The sequence below is a fragment of the Prorops nasuta genome, unplaced genomic scaffold (genome assembly GCF_024137725.1).
Source record: "Prorops nasuta isolate Cenicafe-Biocafe unplaced genomic scaffold, Cenicafe_Pnas_1.2 PNAS00008, whole genome shotgun sequence".
NCBI classification, from domain to species: Eukaryota; Metazoa; Arthropoda; class Insecta; order Hymenoptera; family Bethylidae; genus Prorops; species Prorops nasuta.
In genome coordinates, this window is record NW_027116805.1 from 6,627,117 (window position 1) to 6,641,377 (window position 14,261).

Consider the following 14,261-nt stretch of genomic DNA (forward strand, 5'->3'; position numbering starts at 1 on the left):
ACGATACAAATAAAATTTCGACAAAAATTTTCTCGAATCGCAAAAATAAGTAAAATTTTATCCAAGGAATTGTTCATCCTACAAATAAAATATTAATTCAAATTATTCATTAAATAATTTATAATGGGTTAAAATAGTTTTAAAAAATCAGGAATTTTCCTCTTTATTTAAAAATAAATAAGCTGGAATATTCTCTTAAGTAATCAATCAAGTTTTAGTCGTTGATTCAATCCCTTATAAATAATGCGATTAGGAGATACCGTCTATAGAGAGAGAGAGAGAGAGAGAGAGAGAGAGAGAGATCGGAAGCTATTCGAGTTTTACGTATCCGCTAAAAAAAAGCTCCCCGGATAGAAGAAAATTTATGACGGTATATACAGCTGAAACTTTTATATTATAGGATGGTAACCCTCGATTCTTTCTATAAAATTCCTTTTACTCCTACTTGGACTCACGTATGTACCCTGTTAACCCCTTCCCGAGTCTCGGAGCCCCACCACTTTGATGGTTTTCCTCGAAGCTTTTCTCGTTTAACCCGATGCCCCTTTCGCCCCTAACTGAGAATTTAGACTCGCCCCCCCCCCTCCTCTCTGCTTCCTTTCCCCCTCTCGTCGATCCCTGCTAATCCCCTTTGCTCCCCCTTCCCTGTCCCCTATTTCATTACGAAATTCAACGCCATCCCCCCTCTCCACCCCCATCCAAACACGCACCATCTCTAACAACTCGAAACATTGGCATTATTTGGCTAGTTCTCAATGATGTATCGACGAATTGATAGGTTATCGGTGCGTTTAGGGAACGTGAACGTGGTGAATCTCCATAGCAACGACGAAATGCATTTCTATACCGAATCGTCGCTCTTAGGCTACTATACATACCTTCCTGAACCCCCGTTTTACTCCACTGTGCATTCCCCACCCACCCTCTGCATATTACACCCCCCACCTGCTCCTCTAGTCAGCTCTTCGCATCCCCCCCCCCCTCCAGGTTGGTGCATTGTTGCAACTGTACGAGAGACAAGTATATTTGCATATCGAGTGTCTCTCTCTCTCTCTCTCTCTCTTAGGCGATTATTTGCATCATTTGTCAACATGGCCCTCTACTGCACCCTTTTTGTACTTTATATGGTATTTGTATTCGTGTATATATACACATATAAATTTAATAGCACTCAAAACTCTTAAGCTATGTAGTTGCTCCCATTAACTCCTTTAAATCAATACTGTTCGTATACGAGAGTGGATATAAATATAAACAAGACCGAACCTTGGCAAGTTTTAAGTAACTTGTCCTGTTTAATATTTGTTTCACGACTGACCGGAAGTGTACTTTGCCTAACAGCACAAAATGTCCTCGGTTAGTTCTTGGTACGTAGCGAGGAATTTCTGTCCTCGATTTAGAGTGGAAACTCTTAAATTACGAGGTTTAATTATTTCTTAATACCTTTCCAAAGGTCGATGTCAACGACCTTAGTGTTAAGGTTATTCGGTGCAGTTGTATAGCCATGTTTTATCTTTTCCGAAATAGACACTGTAACATCGATTCTTCAAAAATGTATAAATTGAACGAATTGAGTTTAAAATGCAATTATTTTATATATCTTCTTAATCTTTCCTTGATTTTAGAGTAATTTCTTAACAGCGTGTTAAAAGTCGAGGTCAATGACCTTACCGAGGTTATCCAATGCAGTTACCTATTTTATCTTATCCGAAAATTTGTTTCCATGTTTTTAATAAAACTCTGTAAAATCATTTGTCCAATAACGTTGATTAAACGAGTGTATTTCAAAGCACTTAAATTATACTCTTTTTTTAACTGTCCCTCAATCTTTTATTATTATTTTATTAATACTGCACTGAAATCCCAGGTCAATGGCTTTGCGAAGGTTATAGAATGCAGTTACAGCTATATATATTTTATCTTATGCCAAATTAGGTAGAATGCTCAATAGTATCACCCTGCAGTAATATCGTTACTCCCTTTATTAAACGCTAAGAGTATGAATACTCGCAAATTGAGCAAGTGCATTTTAATACTTGCTATATTTTCTGCTCTTTTCTATCCTAACCCTTTCTTCGTTTTTCGTTAAATGCTTTATCGTCCATTCGCCGTTTTCTCTTCAGCGAACTCAACCTGATTTATAGAGTCATTAGAGCGTTTTGTTGGTTTGCTGATTTATTATTCATTGATGTTGTGCTGAGAAATTAATTTCACAAATATGACTTACTTATTAATCGTGGCAACGATATTTGCTTTCGATTAGCTCCTATATTATAATATCTATTATTGATAACCCCTGCAGTAACCACTGATACTTGTAAATCTTCAATTTTGTCGTTGTATATATTTTATCTAACTTATTCAATTTAAACCATCTGCTGTGTCTACACGTTTATTTATAAACCCGTTCAAATTCAATTTCAACGCTATAGAGTTATAGGACCCAGTTTTCCTAACAGCGCTATTTACTATATAAAACTACATATACCAGTAAAACCATAAATTCTTGTCATAATTATAAATAAACACGATTAAATTAAAACTTTAATAAGCTTTTTCACTATTATATTTGGATCATGATAATAGCGTTAAGTAAGTTTTAATTCAACAATGTTTATTAAAGATTTATATAGCTGGGGAAAAGAAAAAAATGCACGAGTAACCGTATACAGTGAGCTAATGGGAGGACTCGCTGAATGTCAGATAGGGGACGGCCCGTAACTAGTTTAAATACTTTTCCCTGCATCACACAGTGCCATTAGTCGATTTAAAAAATGAATATTTCAGGAATTAGAGGTAAAGAGAAAAAATGGTACAACACTTTTTCACTTGCAATTAATCCTTTGTTTTAAAATGCGTCTAATACGTATTTTTACACCGTATAAAAAGAGATAGTCTTGAAGTTTGTACGAAAGAATATTCAGTTTGTTTTCGTGGCAATTGATATAGCCTTGGCACGACACTGGATGAAACCAGGGAGGGGGGAGAGGAGAGAAATTGAATCTACAGAAGAAATGCATCTATTGCGATACTGCAAAATCAATGAGTCAGAAAATACTGTTCCCTTGCTCCACTATAATTTTCAATGTATTTGTAGCAGTATCTCTGTGTATATCAGTGCATGTAATTGTGGGAAGCCCCCCTCCCCCTCCCCGCTTACCACCATCCATCTGTTCCAGCAAACAAGAATCTCATCTCCTTGCACCAAATTTAACGTTTCAACTCAACAGAATCTTCGCAAGGATTGATAAACACACAAACTTTTTGCGTATTAATCCCTTAATGAGCACCACTGCTTTTCCATTGTGAAAAGCCCAAAAATTCGAATATCCATGATCCACTGTGATAAAAAAAAATCATTTGAAAATTTAAGCATAGAGAATTTTTTCCCTTGTTAAAAATAGAAAAAGAGAGGAGGGGTGTGTCGATAGTAGCAAAAAAACAAAGATGCGTCAGGCAAGATTGCTGGAAGGGTAAATAACGACGTCTTGACTTGTCAATTTGATTGCGTAAATAGAGCTGACCTTTTAGATAAAATTGTAAATCGATTTTCGTGTTAAAAGCGTGAAACACCTGTGTAATGCTGCTTTCTACACTTATATTATAAGTTTTTCATACACAGCAGTCAATTAATTGCGAGAAAAGGATGGCTACTAGAATCCATAATGCATAAAGTACAAGGGCTAATAACGTTTACCAACTTTATCGATTTCCACAAAACGTAGAAGCTCTACGTCGGTAGAGCTTACGAAGATTTATCATCAATGATTCATTGTTTCCCTTTATATAACTACTAAAATAACTATTTATAATTCCCAATAACAGCTTTCCATTCGGATATAATAGATAATTTTATTGCTTCGCACTGTACAATGTTTACATTTGATTGAATTCGGTGTACGATATTATTGTTATCATTATTATTATTATTATTGGGAAAGTGTTTTAAAATTGTACTTATCGAGGAATATATAAATATCTGAAAAATCAAAAGAGCCAATAAAAGTGATGACGAGAGCTTGAGGAAAATTTTCTTAAGCGGGTCGTCGGGTAAGGTTAGATAAGCAGCGAAAATCGCGGAAATTCCTTGGCTTGTACAGTTGAGAAAGTTCGTGAAGGTAGCAGCACGTCGCGCGCGAGGATTTTCTTTCTGCGCGTGTCCTGTGCACCCACCCCTTTAAATATTTCTCTTTCTATATAGTATATATATAAATACATACATATACATGCTATCCATGTACCCGGCGACCGTGCTCACCCAAACTCTCGTTTCACCTTCCTGCACATTTGAAAATGAAGTTTCATTCCCTCTCATCCCCCATAAAATTTCACAGAGCTAAAAACAACTAACAGACGTTAAACGATTTTTTCCCCTTTTATTTTCCTAAAACTTTCCTTCGTGCAACTAGTAATTTTTTAATTAGTAGTATCTACGTGACGCGCCACAGACGCCCCCTACACTGTGTGTACGCTTGGTTTTTCTACCTCTCCTAGCTCTCCTTTTTTATTAGCTTAAGAGCAGACATTCATTTCCCGCGCATTCTAATTAAGATTTTGAAAGAAAAACGGCTTAATGATAAATTATGGAATAATTTACTTTCTACGCAAAATTCATTCCCGCTAACTTGAAATACGAAAAACGTGTATTTTAGTCTGTCCACGGACGACGCATACAAACGACGTCATTTTCACTGTAACTTGAAGCAATAAAATTCTTTCATAAATATATTCGATATATAAAATGATGCATTCTATATACACAAACATACACACACACACACGCGCGTATATAATAAAGTCGAGGTAAGAGAATTATTTAGCTGGGGAAAATGTAAAATTCGTTTCGACGAAAGTTTGAGGGGGAAAAAGCGTTAGAGAAATAGCTGGATCAGCGCCATACGCGGTAGAAGAACTGAACTATGCAGCGATGAGAGGGAGTGGGGGGCTGTAGAGTTTAAGACTGTAGCGTGTGGAGAGGGTAGTGGGAGAGAGAGAGAGTGGGGGAATGAAGAAGAGTGGGAAAGGAAGGATGAACGAAAAGTTGAAAAAAGACGGGTATAAATGAGAAAAGGCAAGGAAATAAAAATTGAAGGAGAGTCAAAATGAACTAGGATGAGTGGGAGCGAAGGGGATGGGGTTAGGTCAAATAAAGAGTAATATCATGGAAAGTGTATGAGAAGGAGAGAGAGAGAGAGAGAGAGAGAGGGAGGTGGGTGAACTGGAAGGCGGAAAGGACGTAACTAACGTTGTGGCGTAGGAGAGGGGATGATGGGAATAGAGGTGGAGGGAGGGGGACTTGTTATCGGTGGCTGAAATGAGTGGGGGGAAGGGGTGGATGAACCAGATGAGCATGGAGCTAAAAGATGAAAGTATATCCCGGGCAACAGTGGCTCGAAAGCCAAATAGAACATTATGCCACGTATAAATAAACTCATTTTCCAGTTTGCTGAAATTCAAGCAATATTTCACCATATTGACTGCATTCTCTATTGCTCTAACAATTATTTTCATTCTGTATTACCACCATTAGAACGAAGCTAAATAAATTTTTGATTCGAAAAAGGCTATAGATTTTATAACAGAATTCTTTTGTTGTCTATTTGTTACGTATAGTCATTGAAATTAATTCTAAACGCGTCAATTCTATTTTAGATAACATTTCTCTCTTGTATATTTGATTACTCTCAAAGAGCGATTGTAGTAAAATTATTCTAATTTTATTGGGTTGATTGCGATCCAATTTCTTTAATACTCATAAATATTCCACATGCAAGCTCTCGTGCTGCGAGAATGAGGCCGCTTCTGACGCCTGCTGATCGAATACGTATATACAAAGCTCGTCCTTGAAACACGATTCTTTCAGTCTTATCGCACAAATATTTAATGTCTTGTTTTTCTCTAGATTTTTCGAAGGGAAATATTTAGACTTGTCTTATTTCTGTCGGTTAAAGGAACCGTGCCAATAGTTTTCTTGTATATTATATTATTAAGGCTATATCATTACTCTTATTTATGCCTCTAAGGTATTATAAACAAGAGTTGATGAGTTTCCTGTTCAGAAAAATTTATTCCTTGAGAGAAAACGTTTTTATACGCTACTTTTAATAAGTCAGAAGTGAATAGAAAAAGAGAAGCTAATGTAAATTCAAAACATTCATTTTTATCTTTTATTAATTTAACCGACTAATCTACGTATACTAAAAGTATATAGAATGTAGATGAAAAAGAAAAATAATTAAACTGAGAAAACAAATCTTTTACAAAAGTTCGTTTAATAATAAAAGTATCGTTGCCAAACAAATATAGTCAAAGTTTGTAAAGTGATGTCGCCACGAACACGAACAGCAATTAAATTATCTTCTAAGTAGAGTAGTAGATAACGATCCGCGCTGGGTAGTAGCACAGTATAAACCACATTTTATACACTATATTGCAAAGTATACATATATAGACTTGCGCACAGGTTATATTACACTATCATTAATTCTACAATCTATTTAGAGCGATTATTAAGGTAAATTTACCGAATATCAGCACAAAATTTCATGATAAAGACTGCCTCCATACGTATAATTTGCACGGTTGGTAAATCACTTGTCGGTCGGTAAAATAGATTTTTGTAGGTAACGTAACCTTCATCGATAAACATGGCTTTCTCTTTCGTAAAAATAAAAACATTCTTGAAATATTACTTTTTTCTACTGTGAAAATAGAATTATGTATTCAGCTGGTATGTTTCCATTGCATCACAATAATGGGAAAAAGGTTAACCGTTTGAATAACTCATCCGTTATGTGACGAGTGGAAGGGTATAGGGGTAGCAAGAGTGTGCGAGGCAATTTACCAATGTTTGTTTTTCTTTTACAGGATGAGGTTCTAACGATATCGGAAAAGGTGGTGGTCCGTGTACACGATCTGGTTACATGGCTATCACCCAAACTCGAATGGTCATGGGGACGAGAAATATCTTATCCAAGGACACCAACCTCCTCGCCGGATAGCAGTCCATTAGAGTATGAGATGCACCAGCTGCAGGTTCTTACGGATCCTGGAATCGATTTTTCCGATGTGGATAAACAGCAAAGAGAATTCGAGAATAGCCAGACGATATCCAGAAAGGCGGAGCTAAGTGTACAGACGAGCGTGGTGGTTTTGTCGTATGCCAGGTATTGTCGATATCGTGCATTACTTCGCCGGCTGGAAGGTGCTGAGCCATCTTGGCTCTGCTCGTCCATTGCTGCTGCCCTCGGAGGATTCGCGGCTCCTCCAGGAACCAGAGTACTATTTTGCAGAGACACTTTCGACTATCCTGATCTTGAAACGCACGAATTACTTTGCAATCACCTAGGTAAGCGCCTTCGCTTTTTATTTCAAGAAAGCATGAAAAAGAAACTCAAATATTAACATTTGCTTACTCTACGTTCGAAAAATAACTTGTTGTGTTTTTAACTTGTGTAAGTTATATTAATTATTGTAGAGATAATAAATGTGTGCAGTATAAAATATTCTGTATAGAAAGCAAGAGTTATTTTCAAAAGGGATTAGGGAGATTGGAATTTCTATAGCGTTGTTTTCGTACGCCTATTGTTTTGCTGTAGCGGCCCCTTCCACGAACGTATATTTACAAAAGTTTCTTCGAAATAAGCAAAGCTTTGTTGTCACTGTAGCAACTGCATAATAGATACATCCATCCGTAAAATGTATGTATATGTACCGGACGATGCCATAGTGCCATACGGGATTGTTGAATCATCGGCAACGTGGTATAAGTTGGGTCCGCGTCGCACTCGCGTTTCGTAAGGTAGGGTTAGGTGGAATTGGCCGCCGAGTAGTAGTACGCGAGCAAATGCGATGAGACATTTACGAAAAAAAGTACACGGTAGGCAGTCCGTTGACGCTCGGCCTAATAAGAGGTTCTTATCGAGTTTTGTTTCTGCATTAACAGAAGATTAGGTATAGCAAGTGTGTGTTTGTAAGAGTGCGAACAACGATGTTGTGATTCGTTATTATACATACACGATCAACAGTAAATTCCCTTACAATATTTATAGTAAATGTGCAGTAACTCAATGATAAATCAGATCGTTTCAGCATCATCCAATCCTTCATATTTATTGTTTTCATTTGAGTGCTAAACTTCTACGTGACTTTTTAATTATTTTCTTTCCTGAAAACGACACTATGGCTATTATAATGCGAATACGAGAAATGTCCGAAATAGTTTATTTTAGCTTGATGTGTAAGATATTGAATCTATATTCCCTCTTTTTTTCTCTAATGTCATTCTCGTTAATACATTCCGTGCGTGCTTCTTCGTTCGTTATACTTATGATGACACGTCCAGTGAATTTTTTTATCGGTAATTAGCCTGATAATTCAAATAATCAAACGTTATTAATTTTTGTGAATTTAACCCCTTCGATACGGTGGATTCTAATGGATTTGAGTGTTCAGTGATTTATTGGACGTTTATACTGATATATTTATTCTGCTTCGCGACTGTAGAGTGTACACTGGTGTAAGAAAATCACACAGGTGTTCTTTTTTTCAAGTGCAAGAGCACCGAACCTAACAACTCAGTGTACTAGACTCGATTTGTATTAGTGCAAATCATAATATATACATATATATTTATATGGTGTATACAAAATATACATCGAAAATTGTATGACAGTAACAGGCATTGCTGCATATGTAAAATTGCATATATTGCCGCGTCATATAAATGATTTGATTACATTCGAATCGCTTATAAATAAAAATAGGTAAATATATGTTAATACTTTTTAGTTTATCAAAGTTAGTAGTCAAGCGTTAGTCATCCGGTACTTGGTATCGAAAGGGTTAAATTCTTTTTTGCACGGAACGTATTAATTGTTTTTTATGCGTAAATTCGTTGTTGATTTGGGCTTACGGCTTACCTTGAAGGTTGGTAATTTCTGTTTTAAAGAAAATAAACCTTGAAAAGCAATATATATCAATGTAGCAACTAATTACCAGCCAAGGGGTATGCGATGATGACTTATAATCAAAGCATGCATTTTGTACTTAAGAGTGGGATAAAAAACAATCAGTTTTTGGTTTGAAATTAGAGGGGGCAGAAAAAATGTAATCTTAACAGTTAAAATTAAGGAATATTAGAAATCTCATTATGTTTTTTATTGCAGCGCCTAAATTGAAAGGACGACCTCGGAGAAAACGCAAGAAACGTAGCGCTTCACCCGGCGAGTCCAGCAACGAGAGCGAAGCGTCCGTGGCATCGACATCTAGGAGCGGCTCTACGAACTCGAGCGCCACGAATGCAGCGAATGGAAGCTCGATCGGTAATGGCAGCGTTACCGGTGGGTCCATTGGCGCTACTAGCAACAATCCAGGGCTCTCGCTCGGTTCTATGGCTACGGCCACTGGAACTGTGGCTTCCCCTTCCGTGGGAAGACCTTCCTCGACCACCATAGGAGTTCGCCGTAGCGAAAGAAAAACTAGCGCCGAAGAAAAGAAATTTATCTCCGACGTACAAACCTTCATGAATTCTCGCGGCACACCAGTTGGAAAAATACCTCTGTTGGGCTACAAACAGAGTTAGTTTCTTTTCACAATTCCAACCATTGATAAAATCCTCTGTCTGACACTCTATTTTATCTGGCATGAACCTCCTTAAAACTCCTCTTTTTACTAATGTGACCAATATTATGCACTTTAACAAAGTAGAACCGATAAAATGCGTTTTTATCCCATTAAAATCTATTATAATAGCGTAAATTTGTAATTGTTAAAAACAAATTCAGCTTTGTGCTATACATTTGTTAAGGAACAATCTATAATATTCAATTTCCATTTTTATATTAATGGTCTTGCTTTTTCACAGTTGACCTGTATATGTTTTATACGAAAGTTCAAACATTGGGTGGATACGACAATGTTAGCGCTGGTCGTCTCTGGAAGTCTATTTACGATGATATTGGAGGAAACACGGGATCAACTAGCGCAGCAACAATCACAAGGAGGCATTACGAGAGGTAGTCAAAGTTGATGAAAAATTTGAATATGAATGTATAAAATTTGTAATTGCTAGAGCTTATCGTTTTATTGTGTTCTTGTAGATTATTATTGCCTTACGAGAGGTACCAACGCGGGGAAGATACAAAAGTCAGACTGCCTTTGGGTAGACGTTCGAAAAGTAGCAGTATGTCCGAGGATTCGGTGGATATTAAAACCGAACCGGTTAATTCTTATTCATCCGAAGCTACGACACCACCACCGCCGCCACCGCCATCTGTGGAAACGCTTTCAGCGACGGTATCACCTTTACAGACGGCTACGTCAACCTCGGTAATTATTAATCTTCATGGATTACGTATTATAATAGAAATTGGATTGAAATTAAACTGTCTATAACGTTTGCCTTTGCAGTCGTTTCTTCCAGGTGAAAAGCCAAAGGCAGAGAATGGAAAAACTTCTTCGTTACGTAGCGTGAGGGTAAAGCCTGAACGTTTAAAATCTTTAAACACGATAATCGCCAATAGCACGTCGCCTGCCAATCAGCAAGCTAATCAACTGCCAAGTCCACCGGCGTCGTCGAACACGTCGATTTCAACGCCGAGTAGCGCACCTTCCAGTATGCCAACTGGCAACGATACGGTAGCTGCTGCTGCCGGTACCACCGCCTCAGCCTCAGCTGCAACCTGCAATCAAAGCGTTCTCGAGAGGCAACTCAACAGTCCTCTAATATCTCAGCAAGTACCACCGTCGTCATCACCGCCAGGGATGCCCGTAAGCGCGGTGTCAACGAATGCTTCGGCTGCTGTAGTTACTCTAACACCGCCGCCAGAGAAAGATATAAAGGAGATCAAACTAGACTCAAAACAAACAACCCTGCTGGCACAGGGTAAAGAAAATATTCCACTGTACGGTGAAAAGTCGATATTTGATAAATCCATCGTACCACCGAGATCACCTGAGGTTATCGACCTCGAGAATGAGAGTGATACCACGAGTCGAGACAAAATTGTCATACCCAGCTTCAAGAAGCGAAAACTTGAAATCCTGAGGGAGGGCGGCCTCGAGGTTACCGCCGTGGAGCTAGATTCAAGGCCGAGCGTTATACAGAGTGGTGGTGTGACACCACCAACGCCCCTTGCTGCAGCAGCCAAAACCGAGGAGAAGCCTCCGACCTCCTATCCCCTTCCAGTCACGCCAAATTCCATCCCAAAACTTATCTCCGTTACCGTCACGCCGGATATTGGACACATGCTGCCATCGCCGCAAGAAGACCAAAACTCTCATCAACAGTCTAGATTGCAAACACCCACCAAGCAATCTAACTATCATAATAATAATAACGCTGCTACGATAAATAATAATAATAACAATACGCTTAATAGTCGAATAATAAATGTTGGTACATCGAATAACGCAGCATTGTTGCAGTTGTACGCCAACGCCAACGTTTCACCGCCAACGGTGTCAGAAACTATGACGAATCACAGATTTGTACCACCAAACGTGACCAATGGTAGATTGTTACCGCCGAAAGTAACACAATCGAGGTCGATATTCGCTCATAACGAGAGGACAGTGTACGGTAATCCTAAAGATATTCTCATACCACCCAAGTTTCCAACTGCTCCTTCTCAACGTGTGCCAGCAACACCAACGCTTACTCCTACACCACCAACGCCTCCACCCCCGCCACCACCACCTCTACCCAAATTAAATCCTGGTACTAGCGAGGTAGCGCAGCAGGGAGGTGTCCTCGATTTGACGCAAAAGCCAGCAACGGAAAAACCGACGTTCTCCAGGCCAAGTCTGGAAATAGTAAGGGTACCAGTGGTGCCTCGGCCTAATCCTCTAAATTTAGAAGTGAAAAGCCCAGCACTAAGTAGAGAAAAGTATCCAGAGACCTCTCGAAGGAGCCCTTTTCCTAGTTACCAAAATGTACTCGATAGTCGAACAATGGCGTCGAATAATTTGGAAATAACTCTAGTGAATCCTGGTAAGAAGAATCACACGAATGCATTACCGTACGTTCAAACGCCGAGTCCACCAAACAGGAGTAACGAGACTCCTCTGCAAAAGAGGCATTACGCAAATGGAAAGTATCCTACGTCAAAGAGTCAAGAATCGGTATCACCGTACACTCCACGACGACCAAATCCTGTTATACCAAATGTTCCGAACCTGAACCACTTGAATAACAGTAATTCATTTGCGAGAACGTCAACAACGATGCAGCAGCAACAGCATCATCATCATCACCACCACCATGTAGCGATGGCAATGGATAGGAGGAAAGTTTTGGAAAGTAGTAAGGAGCAGCAACGAAGAATAAGCGAAGGTGACAAAGTTGCAATGGCTTTGCATCAGCATCAACAACAGCAACAGCAACAACAGCAGCAGCAGCACCATCATCATCTCCATCAGCATCAGCATCAGCATCAACATCAGCATCAATTGGAGAACGTGACCAAACAGAGCGAGGCAAATCGTAGGCACAGTATGCCTAATAGTTTACCTCCTGGTTACGTACCACCACCTGGCTTTATACCACAATTGGCAAATGCTCCTGATAAATATGTACCGATTTTCGACCCTATGTACTATTCCGCATTCTACAACGGCTTGTTTCCCCCGCCTATGCCACCGGCGGCAACAGCTACGTCCTTTCTTTCACCGGAACTTAGTGCATACTACAAAGAACTTATATCTTCCTCGCAACCAAGACTGGGTATGACAGGACAGCAGCACCAACCTGCTGCACCTACGTCAAAATAGATAATGGGATCTCATCTAGGATTTCTGAAATAATTTCGACGGTCTTCACGGACAAGATTACGTTGGATTTCTTCATTGTAGATAGGTGTTTCAATCTGTTTTAGCATCGTGAGAAATGAACTCTTAGTGGTAAACTTAGCTAATAACGATATAGACTGAAGTTATCGAACGCGAATAGAAGTTTTTAGGGTACATATATATCACTTCAGTTTACAAAGAACTTGGAAAACATTTCTTATGAATTGATACGTTCGTGTAGCACTCTTCAGAGTATCCGTAAAAACAGCTGAGAAAGAAAAAGAATTTGTGGATGAATTTTGTGAGAAATGTTGCAGTCGGAGAGAGAAATATTACTTTACAGAATTATTTATAATAAATACGAGAGAATATGGTTTGTTAGTTTGTAAGGACACTATTATTATACGTGTTTGTATGACAAATTCATTATTATTTTCCATGTGTAACTATTTTACCTCTTCGTGGAAAATAAGAGCAATTTGCTTTTAAGCATTTGTAGAAAAACGTCTGTATACATATGTTTTTGATGTTACAACACTGATATTTCTCGCTCCGATGGAATTAATGGTACAATATGTAAAATTTTAACATTCGGTTTTCTCGGTGGAAGGAAAATGTTCAAGATCTTTATATATTTGCGTAATAAGACTCTGTGATAAAATGATGATAAGGGCGCATCAAGGATTCGTAAGCCAGTCAATGCAATATTTGTCGTAGATCATACTTTTTTCTACAATTCTTTTTAACTAACTCTTAATCAATATATTTTTATAAGTTTGTGAGACTAGGATTCATGGATTTGAAGAATATATTATGAGTTATCGGTACTCTATTAACAAATTTGCAACGATAGAACGGATGTAAGTTGAAGCTGCAATATACTATCGTAGTTTTTAATGATTGATTTTTGTTTATGCAGCAACAACAAAAATATAAAGCGCATATGTCACGCACGAATAAAATTATATCGATGTTTTATTAGTATAATCTTATTTGATATTTAGCATTGTTTCAATGACTCGTCAATAATGTGACAGGGAATCAAGGAAAAAGATAGTTTTATTTGATATTTTAATTTGGCGAGACGCGTGTCATATGCGTGCAGCAGGGATAAGAAATTATTTGACCGGACAGATAATCGGCATACATAGTATAAATGTTTTCTGTATTATGATAAAACTGGCGTAATGACGCTCGCATGAACATTATCCTAATCTGTAAACTAGACGATTTTCACAATAAACATACATACACGATTGCATAACACTGATCTGTAGTCAGCCCTATAAGTGCACATAAGCGAAGTTAAATCGACGTGTAAATATTGTATATAACTACGTAATCGTTAAGTTAGATAAATCGTACATTACCTTTCACTATTACATAAAGATTTAGGATTAGTATGTGTACAGGCTTTCTGACTCGGTGGCCAACGATCGTCGTATCGCTGATATTTTACCTAACAAAGTGAA

The 14,261-nt window shown here is 38.2% G+C and overlaps 1 protein-coding gene across 2 annotated transcripts in view; it reads left to right on the forward strand.

Moving 5' to 3' along the window:
* The window catches only part of LOC136775943 (mucin-17-like), a 119,674-nt gene extending 105,621 nt beyond the window's left edge, over positions 1-14,053 (forward strand). For both annotated transcript variants that reach the window (XM_066731156.1, XM_066731157.1), the window contains 5 exons: positions 6,868-7,348; positions 9,168-9,578; positions 9,866-10,016; positions 10,101-10,329; positions 10,411-14,053. In XM_066731156.1, the coding sequence (XP_066587253.1) occupies positions 6,868-7,348; positions 9,168-9,578; positions 9,866-10,016; positions 10,101-10,329; positions 10,411-12,771 (3,633 nt within the window). In that variant the 3' untranslated portion in view covers positions 12,772-14,053. The remainder of the gene's footprint in view (positions 1-6,867; positions 7,349-9,167; positions 9,579-9,865; positions 10,017-10,100; positions 10,330-10,410) is intronic.
* Positions 14,054-14,261: the final 208 nt, after the last annotated feature.